Below are 18,797 nucleotides of genomic sequence, written 5' to 3'. Positions count from 1 at the left end.
ATTCCAGATTCGCTTGGTTTGACAAAAGCATGTAATAGATGTGATTTTGAAGGAGACACTTTTTTTTTCCACACTTTAAAAGAAATCATTTGCTTTGATAACGAATGTCAACTAATGGAATGGATCTTACCAGCCCACAAAGTAGAAAACAAATGTGCAAGCTTAAACAAAAAGGTTAGCTGGATGTTAGAGACACCTCGTAGAAGTAATCTCATCAGACATTTGCAATGCAATGAAGCAATGATGTTTCCTACCACTGATTGTTGACAGCACCTCCGGCGTTTGCTCCAGCTCACCTTCCACAGACAGCGTTGCTCCCATCCTGGTGCTATGAAAAGGACCTAACCTAGTGGACCGTCTTCCTCATATGCGTCTCACGGCCTGAAAGAAGCAAACCGCAGCGACAGCAGTAAACAACTACAACAAACACTCAACTTCTGCTGCATTTGGGGGACAGCATCATTAACCCCCCTATAGGGTTTGTCTCTTAGTTACACCCACAATGCTAGTGGGTCAAAGTGACTGCATTTACTTTTAACCCTAATTTTCTTTAAGGAATATACGGACAAGTCTGTGGCATGCTCAGCTTTGAAGCCAAAATGATTATCAGTAGAGGAAATAGTCTCCACAACTCTGTCGCTTTCAAAAACCTTAGACAGTACACCGGCAAGGGTTGCTGGTGTATAGTTATCGGAACAACAAACTTTATCTTATTTATCCTTGATCACCGGAACTGGTATCACGTACCATATTAACTGGCAAAAATGCATGAAGTAGGAACGCATTAAAGCAGATGACAAAAAGAAAGGAATAAGCTCCCACACGGTCGTCAAAATTAGACAAGCGGTATGTACAGCGCGGGTGTGTCAGTGAACTTAAATATATAGACTATTTATTTACTTACCTGAGGAGGGTTTAACTGACTGACGTGTCACAGATGGCCTTCGGCCTTTGTGTGACAATAGATGTGCTACGCGGCAGCCTTGTCAGAGTTGGAGCGCTTTGGCTGATGATTATGTTTTCATTTTTTAGTGTTTTAAAGGGCCGGTGTTTAGGAATTATGGTATTGTGTCATTTTTACCAGCTGAAATTCAGACTACTGGTGCAACACTACACTATACATAAGGTGCATTGTAAATAAGCCACGTTCTTACTTTTACTATTAACCGGAGATGGATTTTCTGTGATAGTTTCAGCAAATCTCGTGAAACCCAAGGAAAACATTCTGTGATATGGCTGTGAGTAGAAGGCAAATAAAACCTGGTGGTAATTTCTGTCCCTGACAGGGTTGTGGTTTCTTAAAATTTCTCATATAAGTAGCACAGGATGGAGCCTCAAAGTGATGGGTTTTTTTCCTTCTATTGTATTATTTTATGTTCTATAAGGCGCTTTGTTACTGTGAAACCTAATGTGAAAGCGCTATATCGATGTATTTTTCAGAGACCTTTTCACTAGTTATACTCATGTAAGGTTTCTACTGACCATTTCAACAAACCTGACATAAAGACTATATTTTAGGGTAAAGAAGAACCTGATGGTCACTTTGTTAGAGCTCCACCCTTCCCATAAGGAAAGAGGGGAAACTTCCAGAAGTCATTCTTGCAAGTCTCTTATCAGGCCTTTAGGGTAGAGTGGCCTTCAAAAAGACACATAGCCACCAGCCTGGAGTGGGCCAAAAGTCACTTGAAGGACTCAGACAATGAGATTGAATTCGATGGTCTGATGAACAAAAACTGAATTCTTTGGCTTTAATGCTAGACGTCATGTATGTGGGGAACCAAGCAACACGCATCACCTGGTGAACAACACCCCTACAGTAAAAAATGGTGACAGTTAGCAGCAACTGAGAGACTAGACAGGATTAAGGGAAAGACGAATAAAGCAAAGTACAGAAACATCCTGGAGGAAAGCTTGATCCAGCACTCTTGACCTTAGACTGGCGTGACGGTTCATCTTTCAGCAGGACAACGACCATATACACACAGCCAAGATATTTAGGGATGACTTCAAGGCAAATCTGTGAATGTCCAGACAGAGCCAGGAATTGAATTCAACTGAACATCTTGACGGAGATCTGAAAATGTTTGTACACTGATATTTCCCATCCAACATTAAGGGGCTTGACATTGCTGCAACTTTGTCATATCTATTTCCCCCCACTGCATCCAAAGATTAGCTTAACTGTTACCTTTCATCTTAACACATCCAAGAAAATTGGAACATTTAGAACATAGGTGAATTACCTGATTTGAATTATACAAAAATATACAAACGAGACAAAAAAGACTAGTTAGTCTATGTCTTTCCCAGTTGTCTTATCTTCCCAATCTCGGAGAAACACTTCCAATCAGATGATCAAAAACAAATTAAGGACGCCACATTGAAAATTTAGAACTAAAAATATCGTTTTAATTAAACGTTAAACATCTATCAGCAAAATCAAGTGATAAAACGTCCAAAGTTTGATATCGATACACAAGACCCATCAGCTTAACTGAATTGTCCCTATTGAATTGAATTGCTTTCGAATCTGCGTCATCTTGCAAGGTTCAATTGGTTGGTCGTGACGTAAATTACACACACGAAGTCTCATCTACTGATGATTTAAGTGACAGCATGTGCCGCATGACGTTGCTTATCGTTAAACGTTGGTTCCACTGTTCCGACAAAGCAAGAATAAGATCCCAATTGAGACAGTGAAAATAAACTCTACCCATCCCAAATATAGCATTAACAGTAAAGTTATGTTTGGACTCGTTTAGTAGTTACCCACGTTTAGTTGGAAGTCTCAAAACAATGTTGAATCTAAATAAATGTATGCAATTTCCTCCGTGCATAAATCAAAGAATCATTCATGCAATCACATTTACACTTTTATGCAAAAGCAAATAAGTATATGCATCCGTCTACCATTCGTAGTAAATGAAAACAAACCATATGATATGTACGCCGTGGGAATGGATTGAATTACCTTTAGAGTTTAGAAAGCTTTGATGCTCAGTGCACAACAAAAGACAAAGAGGTTCCAACATTATGTCGAAAACATGTTGGTTTGGCTGCTCAGAGAAGCGTGTCTGAACAGCTCAAAGAGAAAGTTCATCAAGCGTTCAAGACAGCGTTGATGTGTTGAGAGCTGTCACCACCCATAGATGGCAGTAATGCCTAAAGCATAGCGTTTCCACAGCTGGTCGTCTCTATTGCACTAAACCACACGAGCCTCGTGTATTTGGAGAAAACAACTCAATCGGGATTAACAAAGGAAATTCACAGGAGTGGTGTATTCCTTTTGCAGACTGTCACTGGACGCAGCTTGTTTACGGGGGTCACGTAAACAAGATGCGTCCAGTCTGCGCATGATCTGTCTCCTTGGCATTGATGCGTAGTGACCACGGCAGACTGCATTCAAGAAAGGTCGGAAATCTGACTTATTCCGCTCAGATTTTCCCAGGTCTGACTAAGCGTTCGAGGCGAATGTAAACAAACATGGCTGATTCCCATAGCTTGGGTGCTGTTCTCGTTTATCTCAACACGTTTACCTTCAGTAAACCTTCATAATTTCCTTAATTCATTTAATTATCCTATCTTCAAAGCATTTCATTCATTTCAACAATAACTTCATGCAATATCTTGAGCCATGCCTTGACTGGGATTGTAATTTTCTATTTCTAGCCGATCTGTTATATCCTCCAAAAAGTCCTATTAGTCCTAAACCACTCATCCATAACTAACAGAAGCCAGGTACAATGTACATCGTGTGATTCTGATATAAATGTCAGAAGACACTGCGTCGGTGGAAGAATTTTTTTTTTTTTCTGAAACACGAGTGAAATAGAGGTGTGTCTGTGGGAAGTCATTATTAGCTGTTATCAAATACGTAATTTGCACCTGTATTGCATTATATGGCCTATAAATTGCAGGTCTTTAGCATGGCAAAAAGATTTTTGCAGTTAACATTGTTATAGTTTTGAAAAAGGGAATGTCTTCCTTGTATGCTGGCAATGTTCCATGTGATCCAGGTTAAGTATACAAAATAACAAAATCAAAACAGGACAGAATATAAAAAACAACATTAACAACAAAATTATTTTGTGAATTGCATAATTGGCATCGTAAAAATCACAGCTTGTATTGCTTTGGTTTAGAGACCACACAAACCAATTACCCGACTCACTGTGATTATTTCCTTTAGCTGTCTAAAAAAAAAAAAATCTGTCAGTTTTCAGTTCAGTCAGCTGCCTGATGAAGGCCGTTCTAACAAGGATGCAATGTCATCTTCCTCGTTCTATGGCTGAAAACCTATAAGGTAATTTGGGATAGGGCCGCCTCATTTCCCTCCATGATATTAGCTCATTGAGAGAGTCCAAGTTTCAAAGTGATGTCAGTTTCAGAGGTTCGTCTCATCCCAGGTTGGGTCGTTCATGTTCTTCAAAACTCTTCTGATGATCCTTTCGAGTTCCTTCCTAGCTCGTTGCTCTTCCTCTAGTGTCCTTTTCATTCTCTTGTTGTCCTGCAGGACCAGAAAGACGTGTTTCTCACAAATACTGTCCACTATCTTAGGAAAGCGCACACTCACCTGTTTGAGTTCCTGAACCTCATCTCTCAAACTGTATACAGTGTCTACCAGGCTCCTGCAGCAGCAAAGCAACACCGCATTGCAATGACATGAACACAGCGACCAATCCTCACACTTTGTGTGACCACTCCTGAATCACAAGCCACACACTCGTCTCACCTCTCTTCCACTACGGTTTGTCCGTTGCTCCTGGTTTCCTCCACTATGATCTTCTCTTCCTCTGGGAACAACATGTGAACATCCCTCCTGCTGGAACCTGATCAAAACAAGCCAACAGCGACAGCTATGCTCTCTCTAATTCAAAGATCATGTGATAATATCCAAACAAAACAGCAAGGCGATTTATACACACACAACCAAACACAGAAGATGCAGATACTAAAGGGCTCACTATTGGCAAGCTAGCCAGTTTGTCATAGAGTATATTCTGACTTGCTACACCGAAATCTTACAAGAAAATGAGGCAGTCCTGTAACTAGTGGCAGTCCAGATACTGTCATAATCCGAGTCTTCTGATTGGTCGGAACACGGCATGTTGTCCGGGATGCCAGCAACGACGAAACTGAAGTCAGCGAGCACATGGTTATGCATGAGGTCAGTGCCTTGCCACGCTGCACCAGCAATCAGCAGTGGGAATACAGATGGCAATGGTGCGGGAAAACACAAACCGCAGAAGTTGGGGTACAAAACAAAATTAAATAAAGGTGTGGGCCCAAAACGAATTAGAATATAAAGGTTAAAAAACAGGAGGGGGGTTATCCATTTGAATTTGAGGAAAAATAGAGAAATTATAACAATTATAATGAGGACAGTGGTTGTTGAACATAAAGCAGTCATGTACAAAATGCAAAGGAAGTGAAGAATGGAGGAATCAATGGATGGAAAAAATTGGAGCAGAGAGAAAAGCCTTGTTAGAGTTGAAAGCTGAGAAGAAAAAGACTTAAAAGGTGAGCATGCATATTCACAACACTCTATAGACGTAAGGTGTGTGGGGACTCACTGGAGTTGAGGGTCTGTCGTGTCTTGGCACTGGTGCAGTACGCCTCAATCACTTTCAATATCTGAGCGTCCTCCTCGAGAGCTGCTGTGCCTGAAAAACAATGATTCTTCAACCCAACAACCTTTTTTTACATACACATCTCTGATTACATTAACTTTCTTACTCTTTCTGCAAGTGAAGTCTTCTTCAGAGGGTTTCCTTTCAGGTTTCCTCTTCGGAAGCAGCTTCTTCATATTCTTTGGACTCTTATTAAGGTCCTGTAAACAATGAATGTACATTGTAGGGGAGTGGTTTTACATGACAGAACAAAATGGTCACAAACGCAAAGTGTTGAGTGGCTTGTTTTAAACCAGCCACTCAATGCACACCTCCTTGTACAGGGCGGCAGACGGCCAGAGAGGAGGCGCAGGCCGAAGACAGCTCATGCTCCAGGGTTTTGGGGGACTAGGTGGCTCCAGGGCCCCCCACATGGGGCTGGCACCATATGAGGAAAGATGAGGGAGGGTGTGGAAGGCACTGCTCCCGCCACAAGACTCTGAGTGCCGGGAAGGGGTGACAGGCAGGGAAGGCAACTTGGAGGGAAAGACAGGAGAGCAGTCCATTATGAACTTCAGTTGGGTTGTAGTAGAGAAGAAAGGCAGACTTACTGTGTGACACACCGACTGAGTCTTGTGAGTGTTTGCAGCAGGGGTGTGCGTGTGTTTGGTAAGAAGGTCCAGCCACTCCAGCAGATCCTGCTGATTGTTGCATGCCACTTGCATACGGTCACATTGGGCACCTGTGCATCACACAATATGCATACAATACCTGTAAATGATGTCCTACATTTTCTATACGCTTTTTGAAAACCAATGACACATTTAGAGCAGCTCCAAGCCATGGGCACAAGAGCAAAGAAGAGATTAAAGGCTATGATTATCAGAACAAGGACGGACCAGAAATTTCAAAAGCATTCTTCATGGTTTCCCCATCTTCTATTCTGGAGATCAGCATGCCTGACAATGGCATTTTCCCCTGCAAAGATAATGTTATTTGTTTAACATTCCAGCAACACTTCAAGACCCTGTAAGAGGTTTATTGTAATTATTACTTGATTTAATATCAATGCCGGAAATAGTGTTCAAGCAAACCTGGTAGATGAACCCACTCATCCTCATGCTTGCAGAAAGGAAGAGCAGCGTATGAGGGAAGAGGACAAGGTAGCGTTCACTTGATTCCTAAAAAACAAAGTGTCTTTCACACACAGTGCTCTGTTGCAACTCAGTGTGTGATCAAAATGCTCCAGAAGATCACCTGACAGATTTGAGAGCAGACAGCAGCTAGGGACATGTGAAGAACAGGGCCGAGGGTCTTGATGTCATCCCCCTCCCAGTTCCTGATTGGCTCGGTTAAAATCTGTAACTCCAGGTCCTTCTTCTTCCTCACTTCCTGGCACTGGACCTGAAGAAAGAGGCAGGGCTCGACACTCCATGAACCATTTCACAGCTTGGTCAGGAATACTTGAGTGGACTGGTGGCCACGTGTTTGTCTTACAGCAAGGCTTTGAAATGATGCCATACAAGTTTGGAGGTCAACTCTGTCAGGGTGTTGGTCCTGAGAACAAGAAGATTTTTGTTCCCCCGAGAAAGGTATTTAATGTGGCTTTATGTTTCCTCAGTAACAGATCATCGGATGAAATCAACAGGACAGAAGTACCTCCATGTGTCTGTCCATTTCTTTGAGCAAGGTTGGGTATTTCTCCAGTCGAGTGAAGGGTTTACTCAAACTGGTGGTCAGTGCCAAAATACCCGGACTAGATGCCCCCTTGGTTTCCATGTACTCCCCGAGTTCCTCCCTGCAAAACAGGCAACATGTTTCTGAAACCTCTTTCCATCTTTCTCTGTTCCGAAGATTATGGGTTACCCCTAAAATGCTCTTATAAAAGGAGTTTCTGACCTTTGCTGAGTGAGAACACTGACAGCAGATGGATGGTTTGAGCAGTAGGCCACATAAAGATTCTTCATCTGGGGTATTAGACTCAGGAAGAAGCCTCCTATCCTCTGCTGATTTTCTGGAAGCCTATATAAAAAATACATACGGATATCATAGCACATTGGCTATATTTGATTAAATCACGTTTGTTGATTTGAGTGAATTTTGCATTGACACTGCATTACATTGCTTAAATCTAACATCAGATATCACGCACCATAACACAAAAAGTTTAAAACATTATTACATTATAGGGAGACCAATGGACGGACGGACCAGTGGACGGCGGGGTGGATGGATGATACTAGATGTTAAATTAGACTCAGTACACGTGCATCACCATTCGCTTTTGATTAACTACATACATCTGTAGGCTTTTCCTGATATTTCTGTAGTCACATCAGACGCATAATCCGTAGTCTGCATAGAGCTTCTAAGGCAGGGGTGTCAAACTCATTTTTTTCGCGGGCCGCATTGTAGTCATAGCTTCTTTCGGAGGGCCATTATGACTGTAAACCCAAATAAATGTATGAGCACCTCATATTATATACAGTAAAAGCTACAAAACAAACTGACAAATAACTCGTTTTCAAATCAGACGAGTAAAAACTGGTCAAATATTAAAAAAAATAAAAAAGATATTAAAAGTGAAAACAATTTGCAATTCTAATAATGACACGAATTTGATGTACAACTTGTCTTTGTGGGCCACATAAAATGATATGGCAGGCCGTATCTGGCCCCCGGGCCTTGAGTTTGACACCTGTGTTCTAAGGCATCAGCAGGATACCACAGGTGAAAGGTTTATCATTCAGAAGCATACACAAGAATTTTCAAGGCATTATAATATGAATGAAGACATCAAGTGAGGAAGAAAATATGGCACAAAGGCAGCGCTGGACTGGCCAGTGGGCATACATATACATATGCCTGCCTGGCCAGCTGTTTTCTAAGGCAGATGTGGTGCTATTGATTTTTTTTCTTCATTCTTCTTTAACCAAAGTGACTAACCCAAAAAGAGACAGTAAACTGAACTAATGCACATAGCCTATGAAACCTGCTTAACCTCTTCCCTAAGATTCTATTGGTCAAACTTTAGAATAAAGTGTGTACTGAATCAGCAATCAGGACAAAGTGGTTTGCTAGTTTCATGCATGAAAAGATGAGGGCCATGTATTGAACCAAATAAAACAGCAGCCACAGGTGAGGCAGGCTTTTGAAAGCGCAGGACAGAGTGAGTGGGAACGTGTAAATGCTAGCGCAGGTAACGTTAGCTGACTTCCATTACATGCCTTCAACAATGGCTATCGCTTAATATTAGTAAATAATAGTGATAGTTCACAATCACCATTGCATACTTCCCCAAATTCTGCATTAACCCCTCTTTATTCTAAGAATATAGCAGATTTTCAAGGTATGAACTAGTTACCGTAATTTATGGACTAAAAGTCGCTCCGGAATATAGGTCGCGTTAGCCATAAAATGTACAATAACTTGAAAAAAAACATATAAGTCGCTCCGGAGTATAAGTCGCATTTTGGGGGGAAATGTATTCGACAAAATCCAACACCAAGAACAGACATGAACAAGCAACAACAGGCTAAACGATAGGTATGCTAACGTGACAAACACAAACGAAGAGCTGAGAACGGGCCTGACGTAACATTCAGAGTTATTAAAAAAAACTATCACATGAATAACACATTTATAAAACCATCTGTGTCACTCCAATTCATTAAATCCATCGATCGTCCTTCGTCAACAATGGGTGTATACCGCTGACGGCGCTTGCACTTCAAAATATTCCACAGGTCCATATAACGATATATAAATTAGATATCAAATAACTATTATATAAGCAATAATATTATCAAACCATCTGTGCACTCTAAATCATTAAATCCATTGATCAAATTCCTCGTCCTTTGTCAACAATGCTGCGCGTGCGCCCTGACGTCAGCCTCGTCGTTATTCCACAGATCTAGTATATAACTATATTGTACCGTTAACAAAGTACAAGGAAAGACGTGGGTTTGGTAAACGGCTCTTTATTTAACAAAACAAACTTCCAGGCGTGTGGCGTCGTGGACTTCCAGCCACGGAGGTGGAACAGAGATCCATAGAATAGGACCGGGCGTGCGTAAAAGACATAACCGAGCCCCATCCACCGTCCCTGGACAGCCACCCAGCCGAGCGCCGGCCCCCGACTTCTATCCACGGAGGTGAAAGAGAGCTCCGTGGAGTAGGACCGGGCGTGCGTAAAAGCCATAATAGTTTTTCAAACCTTCTGTGTCACTCCAAATCCTTAAATCCTTCAAACTCTTCGTTCTCCGTGTCACTTAGAAACAAAGCCGCTAATGATGCCGGTAGTACGTGGGGCCCTTCGTCATCTTCGTCATCCCGTAATCAATCTTTGTCCTTTTTGTAAACAACCGCCGCGCCACGCCGCGCCGCTGACGTCACTTGAAATTTAAATTACAGTAATCTCTTGCTACATCGCGGTTCCACTTTTTTGGGGGGGAAAATTTTTGAAAAAAATTCACATACAAGTCACTCCTCATTATAAGTCGCCCCCCCCCACCCAAACTACGGAAAAAAAACGCGACTTATAGTCCGAAAATTACGGTATTAGAACACAAACCCTTCAAGCAAAAACAAAAAAAAAGAAGGCTATTTGAAGATCCGAGGCACTTGAAATGGTGGAGCTGCATACTGACTCCCATATAACATGAGTTCAACTGTGACTGGATAATTCTGAACACAGCCACATATAGTTAAGAGGGTGTGCACACTTGTGCTATTACCATTGAGTTGTATAGGTTATAGGTCGCATTAACAGTGGAATAATCTTAATAATTTATCTTGGTCTCATTTGTTTCGACCACTAAATCCTGGCATTTTAACTGGGTTATGTAGACTTTTTATCTGCACTACTTATGATTGAACATCGATGGTAACATTGGTGCATACTTAGCACACAATACAGATGTAGCTACTAACTTTGTATGCTCCTCCAAGGACTGAACCAGCATCTGCTGGAAGGTTGAAATCTCCTCCAGATTGCCTTGAATGTGGCTGATGTCAACAGCACTCAGCCTGCAGAATAATCGGGGGGGTGTCATTCATAATTGAGAAGTTCTCTTTTGGTCCTATTTCCAGTCATTGTGTCTTCACTGGTGTTGCATTCTGTAGCATAATGTTGATTTACTTGAAATTAATGAAAAAGTAACTAACCTGTCTGTCGGCTGTAGAGAGCGTAGGTAGGATCCCAAAAGACTTTGAAGTTCCCTGGAATACTCACTCTCTGCTTCCAAAATGTTCTGGAGGACCTTCACAACACAAAATTTAAAGCTGAGAAACAAGATAAAAGCTAAAAGCCTCTTAGCACTTCATTCTTTTAAGAGGAATCCATTAGAGGAGAAGCAGAAATTTCGTTGACATTTTACTCAAGGCAGGTTCATCTAATTGTTAGTAAGGTAGATTCAACCACCCCCAACTGAAGGTGGGAAGCCTGGGGAGACTGGGGCAGCTTGCATTTTTAAAACACATGCACACACAGAGAGGCGCAGCGACCCTAAGGCAATGCTGTCCCAGAAACCAATGGAACGGAAGAAATAACCTACATTATTACACAGACATACATATACACGCACGCACGCATGCACGTGCGCACGCACACACACATACATACGCGAGCACACACAAAATGATTGATTGTGACATTTTACGAGATCACAAGTTACGACACATATATGGTCTGAACTAAAAATAGATACACGGCGAAAGTAATGAGTTTGACACTGTCGTCTCACAGTCATACATTTCTATGTTTGAAAGTTATCTCAGGCCTTTCTTTGTAAGGAGCTGTTCTCCATGAGCTCATGTGACTTCTCCCAGTCATTCCAGCATCCACCAACCATGCAAAATCATGTGTTTCATGTTATATTCAATGATGGCTACGTACCAAAAAGGTGTGAATGTCAGCAAGAATGCCATGTCTGTATGTGTCCTGCTAAATACTAGCAAACATGGAAATACTTCTCTTCCCTCTCATGGTTTGGAATCTCTGAGGATCATGTATTGTGTTGTAAAATGTGACTAGACTAATGTCAGGAAAGTCTATTTGAACATCTAACATTTATTTGGGTTTAATCAGAGGCAACTGAAATAAGAGCAGGTTTGTGCCGACTTCCACTTAACATGAATTTGAATGCGATTAGTAGTTAATTCTGATTTAACTACAATCCACTCGGTTATTTATTTTTACTTTTCTGCTCTAAAAGATTTTTTATTATCAATTGTACAGGATACAGGCCCCATTAATTGTTAAATTTTTTTTGAAATGGTTTATTGTGATGTTATTTCTTTTCTTTTTTTTTTAATTGAATCCAAAACCATATTATTTTAACACCGCCTAAGCTTAACCCCTAACCCTTTATACAGCCACTATAGACTTTATGTTGAATTTACTCAATTTAATTTTGTCATGAGGTGCACTAAATAAAGATCACATAAGGGCATGATGCCCAATTCATCTTTTGTTAAATCAATTTTTTTTTTTACTCATTCGTATTATAAAATCAATAATGATTTATAATATGAATGCAATGCGCTGGGAAGCGCACAAAGCATGACCTCGAGTGACATGCACAAAAAAAAAAAAAAAACTCACATGGCACAGTGTTTATTTCTATATTTAGTAAATATAGCAGTCCCAAGTGTACAAGTAGGGGCTCATTTTATCCTTTCATATCACTAGAGTGGCGAGATGAGAAAATATAAATTAAATGGGGGGCTGGGGGGGAGGCGATGCTACTCGATGTCCTCATTTAATGGAGACGTCTACTTAAAAGGGGAAGTCAATCCAAAAATTTCCTTTACAATAATATGTTGCATGTACCCGACAAGTTTAAACTTGCCGTTCAAATTAACATTGTGTTTGTTGAAAGTGAGTTAGGCAGCAAAATTCACTTGTTTTTATCCATCTCAGGGGCACCTATTTTGTCAGCTTTAGTATACGTATCAGTCCTGTGATTGACAAGAGATCAGTTCACGCCACTTCTGACAATAGCTTCTATGAACATAGGATACTAACCACATTGTAGTAGGTCTTGCTGATGATAGAAGTGTCAAAACCTTTTGGGGGACTTCTCAGCGTCACAGACTTTGGTTTGCCAAATGGCTTGTCTGCAAAGTAAGGAAATGGGAGAAAAATAATCAGAGCACAAGTGCACTTAGCAGAATTTCAGACTTTCAGTATTGAATTGACGTTTTATCAGATCCATTATACCGTAATCCTGTAGTGTGTGTGTGTGCGTGCGTGCGTGTGTGTGCGTGTTTCAGGAGGCTGGCTATAAACTGCGTTTGGTGTCTGTCAATGACAATGTATGACGGTAACCTACAGCCTCACAGCAAAAACAAGTGATGTTAGTCACAGCCTCCCAGCCCCTCCACTAATCGCAGTTCTCTACAATGGACTAGGTTCCTTTCCGACCAGCATCTGTGGAACGTCCTGGCTTTGTTTGTCAGTCCAGTTTCCTTCCTGCCTTTCTTTTCCCCCAAAAGAAAAACACAACTTCCAACTGTATCATCTCGCTTGAGAATGGGTGTGTTTGAGCCTTCACTGTTTCGAACATCTTTGCATAATCTCAGATGAGATGATAGAGGTGTAGTGACATTGCTGCACCCACCGCTTCCTTTCAATTCCCTCACATAGTTACTGGGGAACCAGCCGTTCTTGCCGTTGAGAGAGCCTTCCCACCAGCCCCCCTCCTCCTGCCTGCTCACATTAATGATGTCGCCCTTGGAGAAAGAGAGTTCGTCCTCATTTGTCTGCTGGAAAGGGAAGCGTGCCTTGAAAAGAAAATGGCCACACCCACTGCCCTCAGTCATGTCCTGTGAGAGAGAAAAATGCACATGCACCATAGGGGGACAGAATGTGAAATTTTCTCTGTTTGTTAATCAAGTGAGCACTATTTGCTGTAATAACTTACAAGGCTGTGATACTGAGGCGGTTGCAGTTTGGACGAACGACTTTGACTGTTTACGGAATCAAACGATTTAATCCTCAATGTGGCGGAGTGTGGCACGCAAATAGAAACACATGGATCTGGACAACAAAGAGCCATTTTAAATTAAAATAATAGTTTTACAATACATTTAGGAGTATCTATGTAAACACTGTTACCTTCAGTGGCTTTGTTCAGTGCAACCAAGCAGTTTAGGACCTTGGTGAAGTTCAGCCCCTGAAGTAGGTCATTAACCTCAAAAGGCTGCAGAATTTAGAAGATGGAATCATTATATGCAACATCATGATCTTTTTGGGATGCACAATCACACGATTGCATTTTCTTCTTAGAATAGACATCAAACTATGGCTTGCACAGTGTTTAGGTTGGGGTTTAGCATGTCATTCCATCTACAGTCTGAGGCGGGATTACTCCAAGTCTGAGCTCCCCCTGGTAATCTCCCCATTACACACAAAACATGCGCGCGCACATGCAGAGACAGTCAAAATACCTAATCTTGTGAAAAAACACATTGACATTCCCAAGGTGTGACTGGAGCACTTAATGCATATTACATTTGGCTTATGAATATTATGTATTTAATAGCACTTTGAATTTGTTCAAAATAACCAGAACCCCAGTGCTGTGCACTCCAATGTAGTGCTCATTGATTAATGTAGCCTAGTTGAGTAGTAGTTAGAGTGCTGCATTTGATTGCTCTGCGTTACAACATATTCCCCCGCTTTAAACACAAAACAATTGAAGAGTAGCCATAAAACACATTACTTTAATTTATCACCATTTCCATTAGCACAGGAAGCCATAATAGAGACTCAATATTGACGGTTTAATTGAAAAGAGCATAAAGGTACAATTTAGAGGCCAGACAGCTATTCTCGTGAGACCTTAAAGGGCTAGAGACACCGGTATATGTATAAATCGGTTTTAGTTAGCTTATGGGCTTATAAATATAAATTGACGCTCGAAACAACGAAAAGGAAGCTGTTGCTCTGAAAAATATAATTTAAATTTGCCGCACAGACGAGTTTGACTGCACCGAGCCGCCAGCCGGAAGAGACGTCTCATGACGTCTCAAGTTGTACGCGTTTAGCTTCAGTGAATGTAAACAAAAAGAGAAGAGGGGCCAGCGCGTAGACGTCGGGCCAGGTTTGCGGCCAACCCAGCTCGCCTAGCCGTGCCTTCCATTATCCTGGCGTACATTCGTTCGCGGGACGACAAGATGGGTTGAGTTCGCCTGATAGGATCCACGAACCGGACAGTGCGCGCCTGTTGCGTGCTCGTGTTCACAGTGGCCTGGTTGACTGTCATCTTTCCGGACTCTGCTGTGCATCGGGAGCGGCTAGCGTGCTATCACTCTTATTGTTCATCGTCTTGTTTTATTTTTCCTGTGTTGTTTACTTGTATGTGCGTTGTGAACTCTGTCTTATCTTTCCGGACTCTGCTGTGCATCGGGAGCGGCTAGCGTGCTATCACTCTTATTGTTCATCTTCTTGTTTTATTTTTCCTGTGTTGTTTACTTGTATGTGCGTTGTGAACGCTGTCTTGTCACCCTGGGATAGTGAGAAACGTAATTTCGATCTCTTTGTGTGTCTTGACATGCGGAGGAACTGACAATAAAGGAGACTTTGAGACTTTGACTTTGAAAAGTATGTCGAAGAGTGACGGGAGGGGCACAATTCAGAAAACGTGCTCAGCTCGTCGAAAAAAATGCGATTTAAGAAATAAAATTAAAAATGCGCCTAAAACCTAAACCAAACGTTGCAGATGTTAATTTCTTCATTCGCAGTGGTCAACTCGGCACTCTACTGTGCTGTGGTGGAGAGGGTGAGCTACAACAAGTTCCTGGGGGTGCACATCAGTGAGGACCTCTCCTGGTCCGCAAACACCTCGTCACTGGCAAAGAAAGCTCAGCGCCGCCTGTACTTCCTGCGGAAGCTCAGGCGTGCATGTGCTCCTCAGGCAGTCCTGTCTACATTCTACCGTGGCACCATTGAGAGCGTCCTCACCAGTTGCATCGCTGTCTGGGGTGGTAACTGCACTGAACAGAACTTGAAGGCCCTGCAGCGCATAGTGAATACGGCTGGTAAGATTATTGGTGCTTCGCTCCCCTCCCTGAAGGACATTTACACCTCCCATCTCGCCCGCAAGGCAACCTCGATTGCCAGAGATGTGAGTCACCCGGCTCACTCTTTGTTTGACCTTCTGCCCTCTGGGAAGAGGTACAGGAGCCTGCGCTCCCGCACCACCAGACTCGCCAACAGCTTCTTTCTCCAGGCTGTTAGGGCCCTGAACTCGCTACCCCCTTCTGCGTAGCGTGCGGCACTGTTGCGCTATTTTCGGGAATGTCTGCTGTACGCGCACTTGCTCCTTTTTTTTCTGCTCCTCTTATTTATTTATTTATTGTTGTGTTATTTATTTATTATTTATTCAGCACGCTTTTGTTATACTTGTTTGTCTGTTGTGAGCCATGTCTTGTCACCGTGGGATAGGGGGGAACGAAATTTCGGTTTCTTTGTGTGTCTTTGGCATGTGGAGAAATTGACTTTGACTTTGACTACTCTTTTTACTATGTCAACCTAACCACAGTGACGGGAGAGGCACAATTCAGAAAACGTGCTCAGCTCGTCGAGAAAATGCGATTTAAGCAATAAAATTAAAAATGCTTATAAAACCTAAACCAAACGTTGCAGGTGGTCATGTCTTCATGTGCCGAGATCAACTCGGCACTCTAAAGCCCCCAAGAGCACTGTTTACTATGCCAACCTAACCAGAGTGACGGGAGGGGCACATTTCAGAAAATGTGCTCAGCTCAGCCCAAGTGAACTGCTAGATTCATCATATTCTGCGTCAAAAGAGGTTTCTGAATCGGATAAAATGATGCTAATATTGCCGCTAGAAACGGAGCTGTCGCTATCATCTGCCATGTTGTTTGGGTTTGTTGACATCCAGATGTACAACTTGTGACGTCACAGTAATGGCGCCGCCAGTTTGGCTTCGTGCGGGACCCGATCGATAAACTGGCATTTCATTTCAGCTTTATTCTTAGTAATCGGTGTCCATTTTTAATTTCCAATGCGGCAAATGTGTTCACTTTATACATTCTATCAAATTCCGTTCTAATTGAAAAAAAAAAGGGATGTCTCTAGCCCTTTAATTTAGTAATTCGAATAATTTACCAAAGGGCCAAACTATATGATTGCAATTGCTATTTAATCAATCAATCAGTTCCTGCAGATATTAGAAGTCCTCCACTACTGGAGACAGATAGAATTGTACGAATTACCACACTGTTGTCAGCCAGGCTGCCACTAATGGAGCACTTGGCATCCAGCATCATGGTCGATTTTTAATCAACTTGATTGGAAATTCCACTAGCTGCATTACATCAGCCTACTACTCTCCTCTCCTTCATCTTTTGTTGTTCACATTGAGCACGCCCCAACACACCCAACCCTATCACACCCCTCATGTTTCCCACAATGCGGTTATCCTCCCCGTTTCTGACGTTATGGACTTCCGCAGTGGACCCTGTGTTATTCAATTTGCACTTTTCCATTATCTCTGGCGACTTTATTAGTGCTTAGTTCTGTTAATTCTATCTCGGGCTCAAATTTTCATTAAACGGAAACCCTGGAAATAATTATTGACATTATTTGTAATTCACATTATACTGAATGAGTACATTCAATGTCCTATTTCCGCGTTTAGGTGACGTTTCCTGCCAAACAGTGCGTACCTATCCGTTACCTGAAGAGCATGCAGGCACACCTGAATACCAAAATATTCGGAAACCGGGTATTTGAAAATGGTGGGAACTATAATGAAATGTCATTTCAGCATATTAATAAAATTATTAATACAAGTAACCCACCTTCACGCCGAAAGTCCCGATGCCTTTGATGAATTCGCTAATGTTGAGTTGATACTCGCTGTCACTTCTCGGTTCCTGAAAAAACTATACATAAGAAGTCGCCCAATTAGAGCAGAATACAACCCACATTTTCCCCGCACTTACAGATAAAAATTGTTCTACACGGAAATAGCTTTTAATTCAAGCGTGGTTTGTTGCACTTGCCACTTCGTTGATAGTGATCACTAGCATGAGTGCCTAGCCACAGTTCCGGTTGAGGTTTCAAAGTACAGATTCAATTAGACGTAATTTTATTTCGTTTCACTGTGATTTTTATGTAATTTATTTCCTAAACGCAACACCGTTAACTACAATACATTGATTCGCTACAAACGAGACGCTTCTGTCGATCATAATACCACACATGCGGATGATGCAGTTGGACGCCTTTATTTCGAAATAATTATTTTTAGATGTCTTTTATAAACAATTGACACCTAGTAGTTCAATTACGGATCTTCATTACATAAAGCCATAGCGTTTCCCCAGTAAACAAAGATTATCTATGTTCGTGGTAATTTGTTTTTATGTTTAAATTGTGTATGATATTGAAATATATGTTTGCATTGTTAGTATTTCCACATACTTTTTCCGCCGTCCCGGGTTTCAGTCGCTCCAGCAGTTTGCATAGCACCACCCCGTCCTGGAGAGATGTCCGGAGGAAAGCGTCTGGATCAGAGATGCTCTTCTTGGGAGACTCCAGCACCCCGAGAGTAATGAGCCACGTTACCGTCTGCTCAGCCGCGTTCATGGTTGACAGTGTATGGTCGTGGGACGATAAAATGTGTCTTTTTAGAAAAGCGCACAATTGCAGGATAGGTGACCTAACTTACACCTCATTGTTGAATCAACTAATACCGCGTATTCTCTCGCTCGCCCGCTAGCCCTCGCTCGCCCGCTAGCGCTCGCTCGCTCTAACCTTTAATTCTGCCGGTGCGGCGGCGCGCCTATCAGAGAGACAGGCCAGGCCACTCAGGCCAGGACCATGTGAGGAGGGAAGGACGATTGGTTTATATCAATTAACACCCGCCCCCTCCGTATCAACCACACAGAGCGCGTGTGGAGGAAGGGGCGTTATGTATGTCAGGTGCCGGTTGCTGTGGTGTGTGTAGCTAGCGAGCGGTGCAAATTTTTTGTCAAGTCACAAGTCATCAAAACAGCGACTCGACTAAGTCACAGTGACTCGAGTACCCATCTCTGTCAAACCCTCATTGCCTGATCACCAGGTGAATATGTTACGCGTCGGCCGACATGCCGTCGTTTCGAGGATGAATATTTGTTTCCAGTGTATGTCCACGGTATTAGCCCAATACA

General features: G+C 42.2%; 2 protein-coding genes across 10 annotated transcripts in view; both read right to left on the bottom strand.

Moving 5' to 3' along the window:
* Window positions 1–3,101, bottom strand: part of LOC125988868 (guanine nucleotide exchange factor DBS) — a 65,761-nt gene extending 62,660 nt beyond the window's left edge. For 3 of the 7 annotated variants that reach the window (XM_049754557.2, XM_049754565.1, XM_049754567.1), the window contains exon 1: window positions 255–376. Coding sequence is in view for 4 of the 7 variants with exons in the window: in XM_068649894.1 (XP_068505995.1) it covers window positions 255–321 (67 nt within the window). In the remaining 3 variants the exon portion in view is untranslated. Of the gene's footprint in view, window positions 1–254; window positions 382–1,930; window positions 2,018–2,971 lie in introns of those variants that run through there. The other 4 variants (XM_068649894.1, XM_068649897.1, XM_068649893.1 and 1 more) reach the window with 4 other exon arrangements.
* On the bottom strand, window positions 2,388–18,471 carry LOC125988883 (rho guanine nucleotide exchange factor 7). Of its 3 annotated transcripts, none has more exons than XM_049754620.2 (22): window positions 18,070–18,470; window positions 17,445–17,528; window positions 13,732–13,816; window positions 13,538–13,653; window positions 13,235–13,439; window positions 12,640–12,731; window positions 10,779–10,873; window positions 10,545–10,640; window positions 7,509–7,631; window positions 7,269–7,407; window positions 7,107–7,166; window positions 6,867–7,013; window positions 6,704–6,790; window positions 6,509–6,587; window positions 6,221–6,351; window positions 5,942–6,145; window positions 5,737–5,830; window positions 5,574–5,663; window positions 5,026–5,184; window positions 4,733–4,829; window positions 4,574–4,628; window positions 2,388–4,507 (listed from the first exon to the last, which is right to left on the bottom strand). In XM_049754620.2, exons 1-22 carry the CDS (start codon window positions 18,232–18,234, stop codon window positions 4,385–4,387), a joined length of 2,526 nt encoding a protein of 841 aa, XP_049610577.1. In that variant the 5' UTR covers window positions 18,235–18,470; the 3' UTR covers window positions 2,388–4,384. The 3 variants fall into 3 exon arrangements, 2 of the variants coding, with proteins under 2 accessions (XP_049610577.1, XP_049610578.1); XR_007488522.2 differs by having other exon boundaries at window positions 4,415–4,507; window positions 5,026–5,135; window positions 18,070–18,471; XM_049754621.2 differs by lacking the exon at window positions 5,026–5,184 and having other exon boundaries at window positions 18,070–18,469.
* Between the last annotated feature and the right edge of the window lie 326 nt (window positions 18,472–18,797).

Source organism: Syngnathus scovelli, chromosome 2, assembly GCF_024217435.2.
Source record: "Syngnathus scovelli strain Florida chromosome 2, RoL_Ssco_1.2, whole genome shotgun sequence".
Lineage (NCBI taxonomy): Eukaryota > Metazoa > Chordata > Actinopteri > Syngnathiformes > Syngnathidae > Syngnathus > Syngnathus scovelli.
This window is presented reverse-complemented; position numbering and strand designations above follow the sequence as displayed.